Here is a 13,552-nt window from a genome sequence, read left to right on the forward strand (position 1 = left end):
ACAGAGATTTCTATAATAGCAGCGCGACTGACCAGAACTGTCCTTTCCTTCCTCATCATCACTGTTCTTCTGTACATTTACACCTACACTCATTATGACTCCCTTCACTCTGGCGCTCGCCTTGCTCGTCGGCGCGGCCGCCATGCCCACTATGAACCGCGACGTGCCGAGACCTGAGGAGGTCGAGGCTGCCGACACTTCCTCTCCCTTCCCCGAAAGTAACACAACCTCTGACGCAGCCGATTCCCCCAGCGTAATGTCCAAAATTGCCATGAACTGGCCGTATGGTCAGCAGAAGGTCCGCGGCGTCAACCTCGGTGGCGTAAGTCTCATCACGCTCCTTCCCTCTCGGTTGGCCCCTTCCCTCCCTCGATCCACTGAGCTAACACCCAGTGGCTGGTGCTCGAGCCGTGGATTACGCCTTCCCTTTTCGAGCGAACTGGCAACAACGCCATTATCGATGAGTGGACCTTCGGCCAGCTTCAGAGCCGTGCGACTGCTGCTGCCGCACTCAAGCGCCATTGGGACTCTTGGATCACCGAAGACGACTTCCGTCAGATCGCGGGTGAGTCACCTTCCTCGTATCTCTTCTGATGATTAGCCGCTGGTCTCAACCACGTTCGCCTTCCTGTCGGCTACTGGGCCTACGATGTCTCCGCTGGCGAGCCGTATCACCAGGGCCAGGCTCCGTACGTTGAGCGGGCTGTCGGCTGGGCTCGCAACCACGGCCTCAAGGTTCTTCTCGAGATTCACGGTGCGCCTGGCTCGCAGAATGGCTTCGACAACTCCGGCCAGTTCGGTGCGCCCCACTTCCACGAGAACCCGCAGAATGCTCTGCGGCTCAAGAAAGTTCTCAATCGCCTCGCCAAGCAGTACGCCAGTACGTACCTCGTTTACTCTTCGACTGACCTCAGACGACCCAACTGTCACTGCCCTTGGTCTTCTGAACGAACCCGCCACCTTCTACGGCCAGGGAATTCTTGACTACACTACCCAGTTCTGGCGCGACGGCTACGGCGCCACCCGCTGGCCGTGGGCAGAGGAGGGCAATGGAGCGCAGTCTAACCTTCTCATCGTCATCAGCGATGGCTTCCAGCCCCTCTCGCACTGGAACAACTTCATGAGCGAGCCCCAGTACACCTCCGTCGCCATCGACACGCACTACTACCAGGTATTCAGCAACGAGGAGATTGCGTGGAGCTGGCCTCAGCGCCTCCAGCAGGTGTGCAGCAAGCGTGGCCCCTACAGTGCCTCGCCCAACTGGCTCATCGTGGGCGAGTGGTCCCTCGCGTCAACGGACTGCGCCAAGTATCTCAACGCCCGTCACCGTGGCCATCGCTATGACGGTACCATGGAGGGGTCGACCCGCCGCGGTAGCTGCAGTGACAAGACTGGAAACGGCTCAAACTTCTCCAAGTGCGCCGCTCATTCCCTTCAGTCAGCTGACATCAGCGAATACAAGGAGTTCATGCGCCAGTTCTTCGACACGCAGGTCCAGGTCTACGAGAACCACGGCCAGGGGTGGTTCTACTGGTGCTGGAAGAACGAGGAGGCGGCCGACTGGTCGTACAAGCGCGGCCTCGAGCTTGGCTACATTCCCCGCAACCCCACTAGCTACAAGTACCCTCTCGCCAATACGTGCCGCTGAGCACCTCTTGTCCTCTCGTCCTCTCGATCCTCTCGTGCCTCTCGCCTCTTGATCCTAGAACAGTTCCCCCAGTCGCCCGAGCCATACCTCCTCCCTTAGCTCCCTTGTTTCCTGGAGTAATCGCGTGTAGTCAATAAACTATGCATACAGCGCACTATACAGTTGGCGGGCAGCCCCGCGCGTCTAGTTGATGTCGGCGTCGGCCTCCTCGAGCGTGGCAGCAAAGGTGTCGTGCCCCTCGTCGGTTTGATCCTCGACCCAAGCTGAATCGCTGACAGAGCGCGCCATCTTTTCGCGCTCCTCAATCTCTGTGGCGGCCGGCTCACGGAATCCAAAGCGGACCTTGTCCCAAGGCGTATCGGATCGCACCTTCTGGACGGTTTTGCGCAACTGCGACCGCATTGAAATAGGCTTGTAGTAAGCGCCCTTGCGCTTCTTGCGCTTTGGCTCTTCCTCGCCAAACATGTCCTCCTCCTCGTCCTCCTTCGCGACAGCCTCCTCCGAGATGGTGAGCAGGAACTCGCGGTCTGGCACCATTTGCGACACGACCTCGTACGTCCGTATCCTTTCGTAGGTGACGTTGGGGAACAGCTCGTCGATCTTGTCGTCGTTGCCCTCGGCCGACATGTTGACAGCCTCCGCGGCCGTCTCGCTGTCGATCGGGTGCTCCTCGAGCGAAGAAAGCCGGGACAGGTCGTCTTCTTTGGGCAGGAAAAAGTCGATGGACGCCTGGTCTTCCTCCACGACCGGTCGGAGAAGCGCCCGATCCAGACGCCCTCGCGAAGCCTTCGCAGATGGGTTGAGCGCGGTCGCGGCTGACGGCCGCTCGGGGAACTTGAGCAAGATATACGAAGAGCTCCACGTGTCCTCGTCTGGCAGCACATCGTAAGACTGGTGTAAGCGCGCGGCCACATGGTGATAAACTCACCTCCACAACACGCAGGTGCTTCCTCTTCGGGTGGGGGTGACGAATCTCCGAAACCTGCTGGTTGCGCAGGTCCTCGAAGCTCTTCTCAATCGCCACGATCTGCGCGGCCTCACTCGCATCCACCTCTTCCTCCTGCACGGCCTCTGCGGCCGCGCGCCGCCGCGTCGTCTCCCGACGCTGGATATACGACGAGTTACGCATCCAGGACACCTCGGGCTTGATGGCGCTCGGCGCGGGTGCACCATTAGGCTTGGCGAGGATGCGGAGGGGCGCGAGGAGCGCCGCGTCCGCAGGCTCCAGCTTGACGTTCTCGAGCGCAGGGTTGAGCGAGGCGTCATTGCCGTCCCACACGCCGTCGAAGGTGTTTAGGTCGATTGGCATACCCATCTCCGCATCCAGGAGCATGGGGGCGGGCGCGGAGCCCGCTAGCTGGTCCAGATATGCGGGGTCGCCAAGCCGCGAGATGTCCGTCTTGACTTTGAGGAGCTTGGGCGGGAAGGGGGGGTCGGGGAGCGGGTTTTCAAAGCGCACCCTCACGAGAAGGTCGAGCTTTCTGTCGTCAGCCAAATAGCATACGGGACACGCACGAGGGCTTCTTCGACATGGCGGATGGATTGGTTGTTGTCTTTGTGGTATTGAGGCTCGACTGACTTCGAGATGCTCAGTCGAGGACGCGGGATCAATCCCACGTGGACGTGGAGACCCCACAACGCGTCGCGGGTTAGTGGACCAGAGATATCGAGATGGCCATTTTGTTGTGATTTCCGCTTCTCGTCATCCATCAGTTCCCTCCCCCCTCACACCGCTCATGCCCCTCCCATTACCATGACCCAGCCACCTCGTGAGAACGAGGCCCCTACAGCTGTTCAGGATGATCTTCTGGACCAGGTGCTGCGCGAGGGACTCTCGTCATGCGGCGGCGATGACGCCGCCGAGATCCAGCGCTCCCGCAAGCTCCTAACTGTCCTGTTCAACCAATGCGTCCTCCGACCACCAGAGCAGGTCGACCAGACAGCCCTCGAACGAACGCATCTTACACTTTCTATCCTCGCGCGCCAGAGCAGTCAGAACCCCGAACTGCTCGTGGCCGAGGAGCCATTCTACGCCTTCCTTCTGACGCGCCTCGTGATCGCCGCAACGCAGACTGAGGCCGCTGAGACACCAAGGCACGAGCTAGTGACAGCGTTTGTTGCGGCCGCCGTAGGTGTTTTGAGTACTATGATCAACGATGTCTCGGACCATGGAGAGACTTACATGCGTGGTCCACCCCGCGTGGCCAACGCCCTCCGCGAAATGGTTCGCTTCGTTCAAGGTGTGTATCCTACCCTGGCGAACCTAACGTCAGACTCGTACGAGATGAAGGACCACTCGATGCTTGGGCATGACATTCACACCGGTGATGGTGCTCACCTGATTGTGCTCAACATCGTCCTCCAAACCCCGGCGCCGTTTGCGAGCGACGTCCAGATCGCTGCAGCTCGCATGCTCTCCGAGCTCGGTCGGAGATACACCCTTCTGTCACCCGACAGACAAGCGCGCTACGCTTCTGTTGTTGCTTCCGCTATCCCTCTTGCACCCGTACGACACGTTCTCTCCCGAGCTATCTCGACAGTCGCACTGTGGCCGGAGATTGAGCACGATGGATGGCAAAAGGCCGTTGAGCGGCTCGTGAAGATGGTAGAGGGCGACGGCGACGCGTCACTTCACCGGGACGTATGGTTGGCTCTCCTCCCTTCACTCACGTTGCCAGAGGGCAGCGCAGTCAAGCTTACTTCGCGCGTGGGTCGAGCCAAGGTCATGCTCCTCCTCAAAGAGGCTACCCCGCACACTTCTGTCGAGTTCATTCGCAACATGCTCCCCAGGCCTGTCCTTCAGCAATGGGCGCTAGATGTCACTTCGGCATATCCCGAGCTGCGCGATCGCCTTGGGTGGTACACTGAGCTTCCACCTCCGACATCACGGAAGCGCAAGCAGGTATTCAATCCCGTCGAAGACCGTGTGTTTGCCTACCTCCGCTCAAAGGTCCCAGAGCTCAGTTTCGAGTCCGTCGACAGTGTGCGACACTCGCTCGTCCACCTCTCCGCCCCAACGGCATTTAATCTCCTCATCTCGAGGCCGATGATCGCGTGTGCGCTCTGCAAGTGTGGCAATCGGCATGGCACACTGCCATCCGGGTTTGTCCGCAGGTTGATCAGCGAATGGCGGCATCTGGAGGAGGACGAGAAAGCCTTGATGCGCGCTCTTGGCACGCTGTTCGCCCATTGTTCACCGAGCGATGTGACGCCGACTGTGTGGGAAGAGTCTCTCAACTCTGCGTGGAGGGCTTTTGCCTCTCACAACCGATCCACACGCATTGCAGCTGGGTAAGTTTTGAACCATACTACAACTAATTTTCAGCAACTTGTTATCCGCCGTATATCTTGTCATGCTTGGAGAGAAGCACGCTGACCTCGCGAAGCATCAGCTGCTGACGCGGATTTCGTCCCTCCTCGGCCAATCACCCGCCACTCATGAGACTGCAGTCCTTCTCCTCGGTGATCTGGGCCGCAACGTGCACGACAGCCACTTGTACGATGTTCTTGAACTCCTGCTGCGGCAGTTTGGATCACCGAGCCAGCCTATTCGCGCGATAGTGTACACGCAGCTTGTCGACATTGCCACCCACCGCGGCAAGCAGCCGTACACTCTTCTGGCACCGTATCTTGACCGTGTTGGCGTCTTACTCGCTGAGTGCTTGGTTCCTCATCCAACCGTGGTGGCGGAGACCATGCAGCTTATCGGGTACAATCGCCAACCTTTCTTCAGCCACCACCTGGTCCGCAAAGCCGTTGTACCCGCGCTCGTTCTGAATCAAAATCGAGCAGCGCTCGACATACTCGCCACTATCCTAGGCAAGGCGCTGGGCCTCATCCTCATCGATGACGCTGCCGACGTCCTCGCCAAGGTCTTCCTCACACCCAGCAAGACTAATGCCTCCATTTCCTTCCTAGCTAAGGTCCTCCGTGAAAGCACGCACGATCCAGACGATTCGACAACGATCGGGCGATACATTCAAGCCTATCGCGTCAACCTAATCGCTGCGCTAGTGACCGAACTTGGCGATGAGGATGCGGCACGATGCGAAACTGCCAAGGATGCTCTCAAGGTTGTCCAGCGGAGGGATATCCTCAGCCCGAGCGACCCGGGCGACCTCGGCTTCTACCTAAAGCCACACATGGTCGGGGCGCTCGCTGAAATGACAGAGCAGCTAGTACTTCTCCGCTCCCGTGCTGATATACGGCGCAAGATCATTCGCAGTTTGGGAGAACTGATTTCCCTTGTTGGCGACTCGATGGCTTCCTTCTCTCCGCAGGTGAGCTGGGTGGCTCGATATGCAGCTGATCAAAGATTATTGCTAGTCTCCAGAGCACGTTGTGTCAACCTGAACTACGACTGCAGGCGCTGCACACGTGGTATCGATTCGTCGACTTGATGAAGTACGCGGACGTAGGGCCGTACATCGGAGCCACTGTCGCTGCCTTCGTGGCCGAGTGGTCGAAATTTACCGCCGAGGAGCGTGAGCTGGCGACCTCCATCGTCCGCGTCATTGATGGCAACCACAGGCATTTGCAAGCTTTCAAGGACGACATCGTGGACTTCGCGCATATCGAGGAGCTCAAGCCGTTTCACAAGAATCTTCTCTCATACCGACAAAAGTGGTCGACGAAGAAGTATCTCGGCAAGCTTTTGGAGCGTACCAGTAGCAAAAACATCGCTATCGCTACCGCGTCAGTGCGAGAGCTGCGGTGGTTGCTCCTGACCAAGGGCAGCGAGGTATTGGAGCTGGCTCGCGGTGACACTTTCGATCCAATTATTGGTCAGCTCGTGCAGTCGCTGCTCAGCACCTCCTCCACCGACGGTGACGGTCAGGAGCTGCGCGACCTTAGTTACGAATGTTTTGGTATTCTGGGTGCGCTTGACCCGGACCGGTTTGTCACGCGTTCGGACGAGTCCTCCATGACTATCATGTCCAACTTCACAGACCGCGATGAGTCGATCCAGTTCGCTATCCACCTCATCCGAGATCTCCTCACCGCGGCTTTCCGCGCCACGAACGATACTAAGCACCAGAAGACGCTCTCGTTCGCCCTCCAGGAGCTGCTGAAGTTCTGCGAGTTCAACGTTGGGCTGGTCAACCGAGGGGCCCGGGTGTCCCGCAATGTGCGAGAGCGCTGGGAGGCGCTGCCAAAGGACGTTCTGGAGACGGTCACTCCATTCCTCGACACGCAATTCGTGCTGAACAAGGACAAGAAGAGCTCGTTCAAATATCCAATCTACCAAACCACTAAAACGTACCGCGAGTGGATACAAGCATGGACGGTCGACCTCATCGGCCGCGTCATGGACTTCCGAACGGGCGACCGCAACGACGCCCAAACCATTTTTGCAGCCTTCAACACTGAGGCGCACTCGCAAGATGTCGCCGTCGCAAACCATATTCTCCCCCATTTGGTGTTGCATGTCCTTCTGTCTGGGGATGACTCGATTCGCAGCAATATTCGACACGAGATTGACACAGTTCTGACGGACATTGTTAGCTCGCACAAGGAGACCTTGGGCGACAAGCGTACCAATAGCGCTCACGTCGTATTTCACCTCATGGACCACTTGAGTAAGTGGCTGCGACTTGCTCGTGGCGACAAGCATCGTACAAGTCATGTCCTGCCGGTCGAGAAGCTTCTCGCTGGAATAGACACCGAGCTGGCCGCCAACGCGGCCCTGAAGTCTCGCGCGTACGCTCGTTCTCTTCGCAACTTCGAAGAACGGGTCATTTATCTCCGTCAGCGCAACAAACAGAGCGATTCCGACCTGCAGCCGTACTTTGAGAGTTTGCACGAAATCTACGCCGAACTGGATGAGCCGGACGGGATGGAGGGCGTGTCCACGGCAGTAGTGTCACCTACCCTCGAACTGCAGATCCGCGAACACGAGAGCACTGGGCGGTGGACATCGGCTCAGAGCTGCTGGGAAGTGCGCCTCCAGCAGTCGCCGCATGACCTCCGTCTGCACGTTGGCCTGCTGAAGTGCCTAAAGAACCTTGGTCACTACGGTGAGTCCGAGACCAATTACAGCAGCTGACTAGAGACACATTGCGAACGCACATCCGGGGAGTGCTCAGCCGCAACCCAGAGTGGAGCGCGGAGCTCGCTCCCTTCCAGGCTGAGGCGGCGTGGACTATCGGTGACTGGGAGACGGTCAGGTCGATTCGTAATCCGCCTCCAATTGCCAAAGTCTTCACAGCCATCCAGGCTGGCGGGGACGTGCCCGAGTCGCTCAAGATTGCGCGTCGTGATATTGGCTCTTCCATTGCCGCCGGCGACTACTCGCGCTCGTATGAGTCCATCCTCCAGCTACACCTCTTGCGCGAGGTCGAGATGATTCACTCCACTCATGTGGAGCTGTCGAAGCCGGGCCAGTTCACCAACACCCACGCCATTCATCTGCGTCGCGTGGACGGTCTGATCGCGTCACTCGCTGAACGCTTCGAGACAACGCTGCCTTCATTCCACGCGAGGGAGGAGATCCTTAGTCGCCGGCGGGCAGCCTTCAGTGTTGTCAACACTGCGTATCTGAACTCTGAGCTCGGCCAGTCTTGGATCCAAAGCGCGAAGATTGCGCGTAAGGCCGGTTATGACCAGACTGCGTACAGCGCGGCTTTGCAGGCGCGCGAAGCCGAGGCACCATTCGCATTCATCCAGCAAGCTAAGCTCACGCGTGCTCACGGTGGTATCCTCAAAGCGCTGCGGGAGTTGGAGCAACCCATCGCCAAACTTATCCGTGAGGCAGACAAGGCTGACGTGATCGACCTCACGGGACACAAACAGCATGGGCCGCGGACCGACGAGGATTTACGCCGCGACCGCAGCTTAGCCAAGGCAACGCTGCTTGAGGCGCGCTGGTCGCAGGAGGGCGGCCGATTCGATAAGAACGATATTCTGCGACGCTTCAGGAAAGCGACTGAGCTCGGATCGACCCTGGAGTCGCCATTCTTCCACCTAGGCCGGTATTATGACATGCTTGCGACAGGCGAGAAAGACTTGGCTCACAGGTCGCAGTTCAACCATTTCACGTGTCTCAACTACTATGAGGCCCTTCAGCGTGGTGTCAAGTACATCTACCAGACGATGCCGCGTCTACTGACTGTGTGGCTCGACCTTGCTGAAAACAAGGAGGGGAAGAAGAAGTGAGACCTGACCTGATACGGTTTGCTAACTCACAGCTCCACGGTCCAGAGGAACGTCGAGGTCATCACCCACCTTATGATTCAGTCCAAGGACAAAATAATGCCATTCCAGTTCCTCACGGCGTTCCCACAGATGATCTCTCGCATCACGCATCCAAGCTCGAAGGTGCGAGACACTATGGTAAAGATCTTGTCGCGCGTTGTACGAGCGCACTCGCAGCAGGCACTGTGGCCAATCGTCGGCTCGCTGCTGTCCAAACGCAAGGATCGCATTGAGCTTACCGAGGCCATTCTCCGGAGGGCAGAGGTGAGCAGCGGTGCTTCATCAACATGCTGACTCCAGGGCTCTCATGACCAATACGACATCTCGCGTCGTATCAAGGACGCCCAGCGCATAGGCGATCTACTTCTGAGATTTTCAGAGGACAAGCCTGAGTCGACTAGGGTGGCGCAGACATCCGTGTCCGTCAACTATCCTTACTTGAGCGCAGCCTTCCCATCCACGATGATCCTCCCGCTGCAAGATGCTCTCACAGTTGTGCTTCCCTCCGCGAGATCCTCCTCGCTTAAGACCCACAATGCGTTCCCAGACGAGCCCGTGACGATCCAAGGTTAGCATGTTTGAAAGGAGAAGCTGACAGGCAGGCGTTGAGGACAAGGTCGACATCATGCCTTCCTTGCAGCAGCCCAAGAAGCTTGTGTTCAAGGGCAGCGACGGGAGGCGATACCCATTCTTGTGCAAGCCGCACGACGATCTCCGCAAGGACGCGCGCCTGATGGACATGAACTCGATGCTCAACAAGTTCCTCAAGTCGACTTCCGAGTCGCGTCGCCGCCATTTGTACATCCGAACGTATGCGGTCATGCCGCTGAACGAGGAGTGCGGTCTGATCGAATGGGTATCGAATACCCAGGCGCTCAAGCCCACCCTTGAGAAGCTGTACGATCGGCACAAGAAGAAGGTGTACTCAAGGGAACTATACAACAAGTTGGACGCGGCGCGTAAGAGCGATAACAGCTCACAAGCCTTGCAGAAGGCTTTCGTACAGATTCTCAAGCAATACCAGCCAACTGTGTTCCACGAATGGTTCATGCTCAATTGGCCCGAGCCGTCGGCATGGCTCACCGCGCGCACAAATTACGCGCGAACACTGGCAGTTATGTCCATGATCGGCTTTGTGCTGGGCTTGGGCGACCGGCACGGCGAGAACATCTTGTTCGACGGTCTGACGGGCGACACTGTCCACGTCGATTTGAACTGTCTTTTCGACCGCGCCAAGTCTTTCGAAGTGCCGGAGCGCGTGCCCTTCCGTCTCACGCAGAACATGGAAGACGCGCTGGGCGTCACGGGTGTTGAGGGCGTCTTCCGCAAAGCCGCTGAGATCACAATGGGCATCCTCCGCGCCAACGCCGACTCCATGATGAGCGTGCTTGAGGCGTTCATCCACGACCCACTCATCGAGTGGACGCGGTCGCGGCACAAGTCGGGCACTGTCGATGTGCGCACCACCGCCGACAAGAACTTGGCGCCGATTCAGCGCAAGCTCCGCGGTGTTGTTGGCGAAACAGAGCAAACAGTGCCGAACCAGGTCGACGCGCTGATCAAGGAAGCGACGAGCGTACACAACCTTGCGCTCATGTATGTCGGGTGGGCGGCGTGGTTGTAAGTTACAGGACAGTAGATTAACCCAACTGTATACAATATTGTAGCATATACAATGAGTCATGGTGAAGCGAGGTGAGTAGGCGCGTCAAGAGTGACCCTGCACCGGGTGAGGCCGTCAGCATCTGGAGAACGTTGCAGCAGGACGTATTAGGCTGTGATGATTGCACATGACAGACTTCTACACCACGGGTGGCGACGGCTGACGAACGATACCAGCTCCTGTCGGCCGTACCGTTCGCGCTGTGCGCACTCTGCGCTCTGCGCAACACTTGATCCAGAAACGGGCCAGAAACGGGCAGTGCTGGACGTGGACTTCGCCATGCTACCGCTCGCCGGCGCACACCATTCCATCGCCTGCAATCGCCCGTCCTCCCCTGCCGCGCCTGTAAACACAAGATCCCCGCTCACGCCATGCGTGAAGGTAGTACATGCATGCATTACCATGCCCAGCGCCCGACCCCAGCTCTAACAAATGCACTTAGAACTTGAGCTCGTGGAAGCGGTCGCCCTTGGAGAGGCCCCACGACGCCTTGAGGTACTTGGCGAGGTTGTCGACCTTCTTGACGGCCTCGAGGACGGGGGCGTCGACGCTCTTCTGCTCGGACTTCTTGTCCTCGGGGAAGGCCTTCTTCTCGCCCTTCTCGCCGAAGAACTCGCCCTCCTTGGTCGACTTGGCCGACTTGGCCTTGGCGAAGTAGGCGTCGTTGACCGACTCAGGGACCTTGAGGCCCGCGATGTCGACCTTGGTCGAGGTGGCGATAACGTACGCCTGCGAGACGCGGCGGAGGGGAACACCGTTGAGCCTGGGGTTAGTGAAATTCCATCAGAACTGGATGGCAGAGGACGAATTCGGTGGAGGCATCCGGAGACTGTCTCCGTCGCACTTCTCCGCTTCCATCTCCCTCCATGTCGCTAGCCGGCACTCGCTACTGCGCGGCGCACAGGGCCACAGGACCACTCACTTGAAGGGGCCGGTCACGAGGAGGAGACCCGAGTCGAGCTGCTTAAGGAAGACGACACGGCGGCCCGAGAAGCGGCCGGCAAGGAGGATGAGGACAGTGCCGGGGGTGATCGAGGCGCGGAGGCCGGCCTTGGCGGCGAGCTTGCGAGCCTGCTTGGGCTTGCGGACGTCCTCGGCGGGGTAGTACTTCGACGCCTTGGCGGTGGGGATCGAGCGCTTCTGGCCGTTGGCCTTGCCGCCAACGGTCTTCTCGGTGGTAGCGGGGGTCTCGACCTTCTTGGCGGGGGCGGCGGTCTTCTTGCCTGCATGTCAGCGCTATCCTTGTCATAAATCATCGCCATAGTTGAGGGGTGCGACATGGGTGGACGGATTGGTGCACGCGATGCGTCGTCGCAAAGCGCGCGCGGGACACGAGAGGCCCCCAGCCTGCGCGCGGACGGAGGGCAGCCTGGGCATGTCGAAGAGCCAGTCTGCGTGCGGCCTGCGTTCCAAGGCCGAGTCATCTCGGATCTCCGCGCAGGCAGGTGCAACACTCGGAAGTGCACGCAGAACTCGACGCCGCCGCCTTTCCTGTCCCATCTGCGCGCGCGCCCGCGCACACCTCGCGACCCCATATCCCGCCTTCCGGCCCCCCTTCCTCGCCATCGAAACGCCACCCTATCGTGCTCTCCGCTCCTCAACTCCGGGTCGACGCACCCTTGTAGAGACCGCGCTTGGCGGCGACCTGCGAGCGCGACAGACGGCCGACGTGGCGCGAGATCGGGGTAGAGCGGGCCATCTGTCGTCAGCGAGTTCGGCGGCGCGGCGCACTTTTGTGTTGTTGAGGGTTACAGCTCACAGAGGCTCCAGAGCTGTTCGACATGCACGCAGCCACGAAACTGGCGGCAAGGGCTGCGGCGTTTCGCAATTCTCCGGACCCGTGGCACCAACCCAAATCCACCGCGACCAGCTCACGTGGCTAAAGTCCGATCCCCGACACGGGTTTGGTGCCTGTTGAGCGTCTGTTCCTGAGCAGACCTCCTCCGCTTCGGCGCGACGTCATCCGTGTCGTTCAACACGCGCCGCACCATGATCCATCCCTCCACTCCAACGCGCGACCCCAACTTCCCGGCATGGCTCGATATCCGGCCACTGCACCTCGCGAATACAGCGGCAGCTGAGGGCGCGGATGCGCACGCTCAGGCCGCTGCGATCGGGCGCTACGGCATCGCCGGCCGGGTGTGGGAGGCAAGTGGGCCGTTGATGGCGTACCTCACTCCGCCGACACCCCCTGGCGCCGGTGAGAAGAGCGGAGCGGCGTTCGATCCACCATGTTCCCTGTTTGGCCCCGGGCCGCACCGTGTTCTCGAGCTCGGGTCTGGGCAGGCCCTTGCCTCGCTCCATCTCGCGGCGCGACTCGGTCCCACCGACACTGTCGTTCTTACCGACCTCCCGAACGTCATCCCGCTCTGCCAGGCGAGCATCGACACATGGGCCGCGTCGGGTGAGGGGTCAGCTCTGGCCGGGCGAGAGGGTGGGCCCGCACACGTAGTAGCCCGCCCCCTTGCTTGGGGTGAGCATGCCGAGCTCGACGAGTTTAGGCCATTCACCCACATACTCATGTGCGATCTAGTGAGTCGTCACTACACTCAAGATGCTGACGACAGGTGTACTTCCCTCACCTGTATCCACCTCTGCTCAGGACGCTGCTGGAAGTCACAGAGCCACAAGGGGAGGTGAGCACGGACGTCTTCGGGCCAGAGGTCATCTTTGCATGTAAGTGTCACCTCGCTTCGCCAGGCTGCCCCGAGGAGCTTGCCACTCCTCAACGACCGGACCTTCGCCGCGTGAATCTTCCCTCACTCATATGCCATGTGCATGCATTGACCGCAGGGAAATCTCGTTCGCTTGGCCTTGAAGAATCCTTCTTCGACTCGTTCGCACGCTACTTCCGCATGGAGCCCATCACAGGCCCTCCGATGGGCGACGTCAAGCTATTCCTGTGCCGTCGGTGGCGGGTGACGGACGAGTGGACACTCCCTGATATTGGGCGGGTTATGAATGGCGCGCCGGGCGTCGTGGTGGGGCGAAGCTTTGGGCTCGCTGAGAGCCTCTTTGCCGAAATGGAGTGGGACTAGACTCCCTCG

General features: G+C 59.3%; 5 protein-coding genes across 5 annotated transcripts; 3 read left to right on the top strand and 2 right to left on the bottom strand.

The window, feature by feature from the left end:
- Nucleotides 1–256: 256 nt before the first annotated feature.
- Nucleotides 257–1,648, top strand: COLE_00748 (uncharacterized protein; the record flags this gene model as incomplete). Its single annotated transcript, XM_018420175.1, has 5 exons — nucleotides 257–322; nucleotides 394–565; nucleotides 602–880; nucleotides 915–1,416; nucleotides 1,453–1,648. 5 exons carry the CDS (start codon nucleotides 257–259, stop codon nucleotides 1,646–1,648), a joined length of 1,215 nt encoding a protein of 404 aa, XP_018281980.1.
- A 183-nt stretch (nucleotides 1,649–1,831) lies between these two features.
- On the bottom strand, nucleotides 1,832–3,180 carry COLE_00749 (uncharacterized protein; the record flags this gene model as incomplete). Its single annotated transcript, XM_018420669.2, has 3 exons — nucleotides 1,832–2,539; nucleotides 2,577–3,129; nucleotides 3,164–3,180. The coding sequence occupies 3 exons, from the start codon at nucleotides 3,178–3,180 to the stop codon at nucleotides 1,832–1,834; spliced, it is 1,278 nt and encodes a 425-aa protein (XP_018281979.1).
- Nucleotides 3,181–4,808: 1,628 nt separating this feature from the next.
- On the top strand, nucleotides 4,809–10,466 carry COLE_00750 (uncharacterized protein; the record flags this gene model as incomplete). The annotated part of the gene is made up of 7 exons (XM_018424741.1): nucleotides 4,809–4,939; nucleotides 4,974–5,928; nucleotides 5,964–7,665; nucleotides 7,701–8,799; nucleotides 8,836–9,106; nucleotides 9,143–9,410; nucleotides 9,445–10,466. The coding sequence occupies 7 exons, from the start codon at nucleotides 4,809–4,811 to the stop codon at nucleotides 10,464–10,466; spliced, it is 5,448 nt and encodes a 1,815-aa protein (XP_018281978.1).
- Nucleotides 10,467–10,943: 477 nt separating this feature from the next.
- On the bottom strand, nucleotides 10,944–12,204 carry COLE_00751 (60S ribosomal protein eL6; the record flags this gene model as incomplete). Its single annotated transcript, XM_018419480.2, has 3 exons — nucleotides 10,944–11,268; nucleotides 11,428–11,728; nucleotides 12,123–12,204. 3 exons carry the CDS (start codon nucleotides 12,202–12,204, stop codon nucleotides 10,944–10,946), a joined length of 708 nt encoding a protein of 235 aa, XP_018281977.1.
- A 290-nt stretch (nucleotides 12,205–12,494) lies between these two features.
- Nucleotides 12,495–13,543, top strand: COLE_00752 (uncharacterized protein; the record flags this gene model as incomplete). Its single annotated transcript, XM_018422031.2, has 3 exons — nucleotides 12,495–13,037; nucleotides 13,073–13,181; nucleotides 13,299–13,543. 3 exons carry the CDS (start codon nucleotides 12,495–12,497, stop codon nucleotides 13,541–13,543), a joined length of 897 nt encoding a protein of 298 aa, XP_018281976.1.
- Between the last annotated feature and the right edge of the window lie 9 nt (nucleotides 13,544–13,552).

Source organism: Cutaneotrichosporon oleaginosum (assembly GCF_008065305.1).
Source record: "Cutaneotrichosporon oleaginosum strain ATCC 20508 chromosome Unknown ATCC20508_contig01, whole genome shotgun sequence".
Taxonomy (NCBI): Eukaryota; Fungi; Basidiomycota; class Tremellomycetes; order Trichosporonales; family Trichosporonaceae; genus Cutaneotrichosporon; species Cutaneotrichosporon oleaginosum.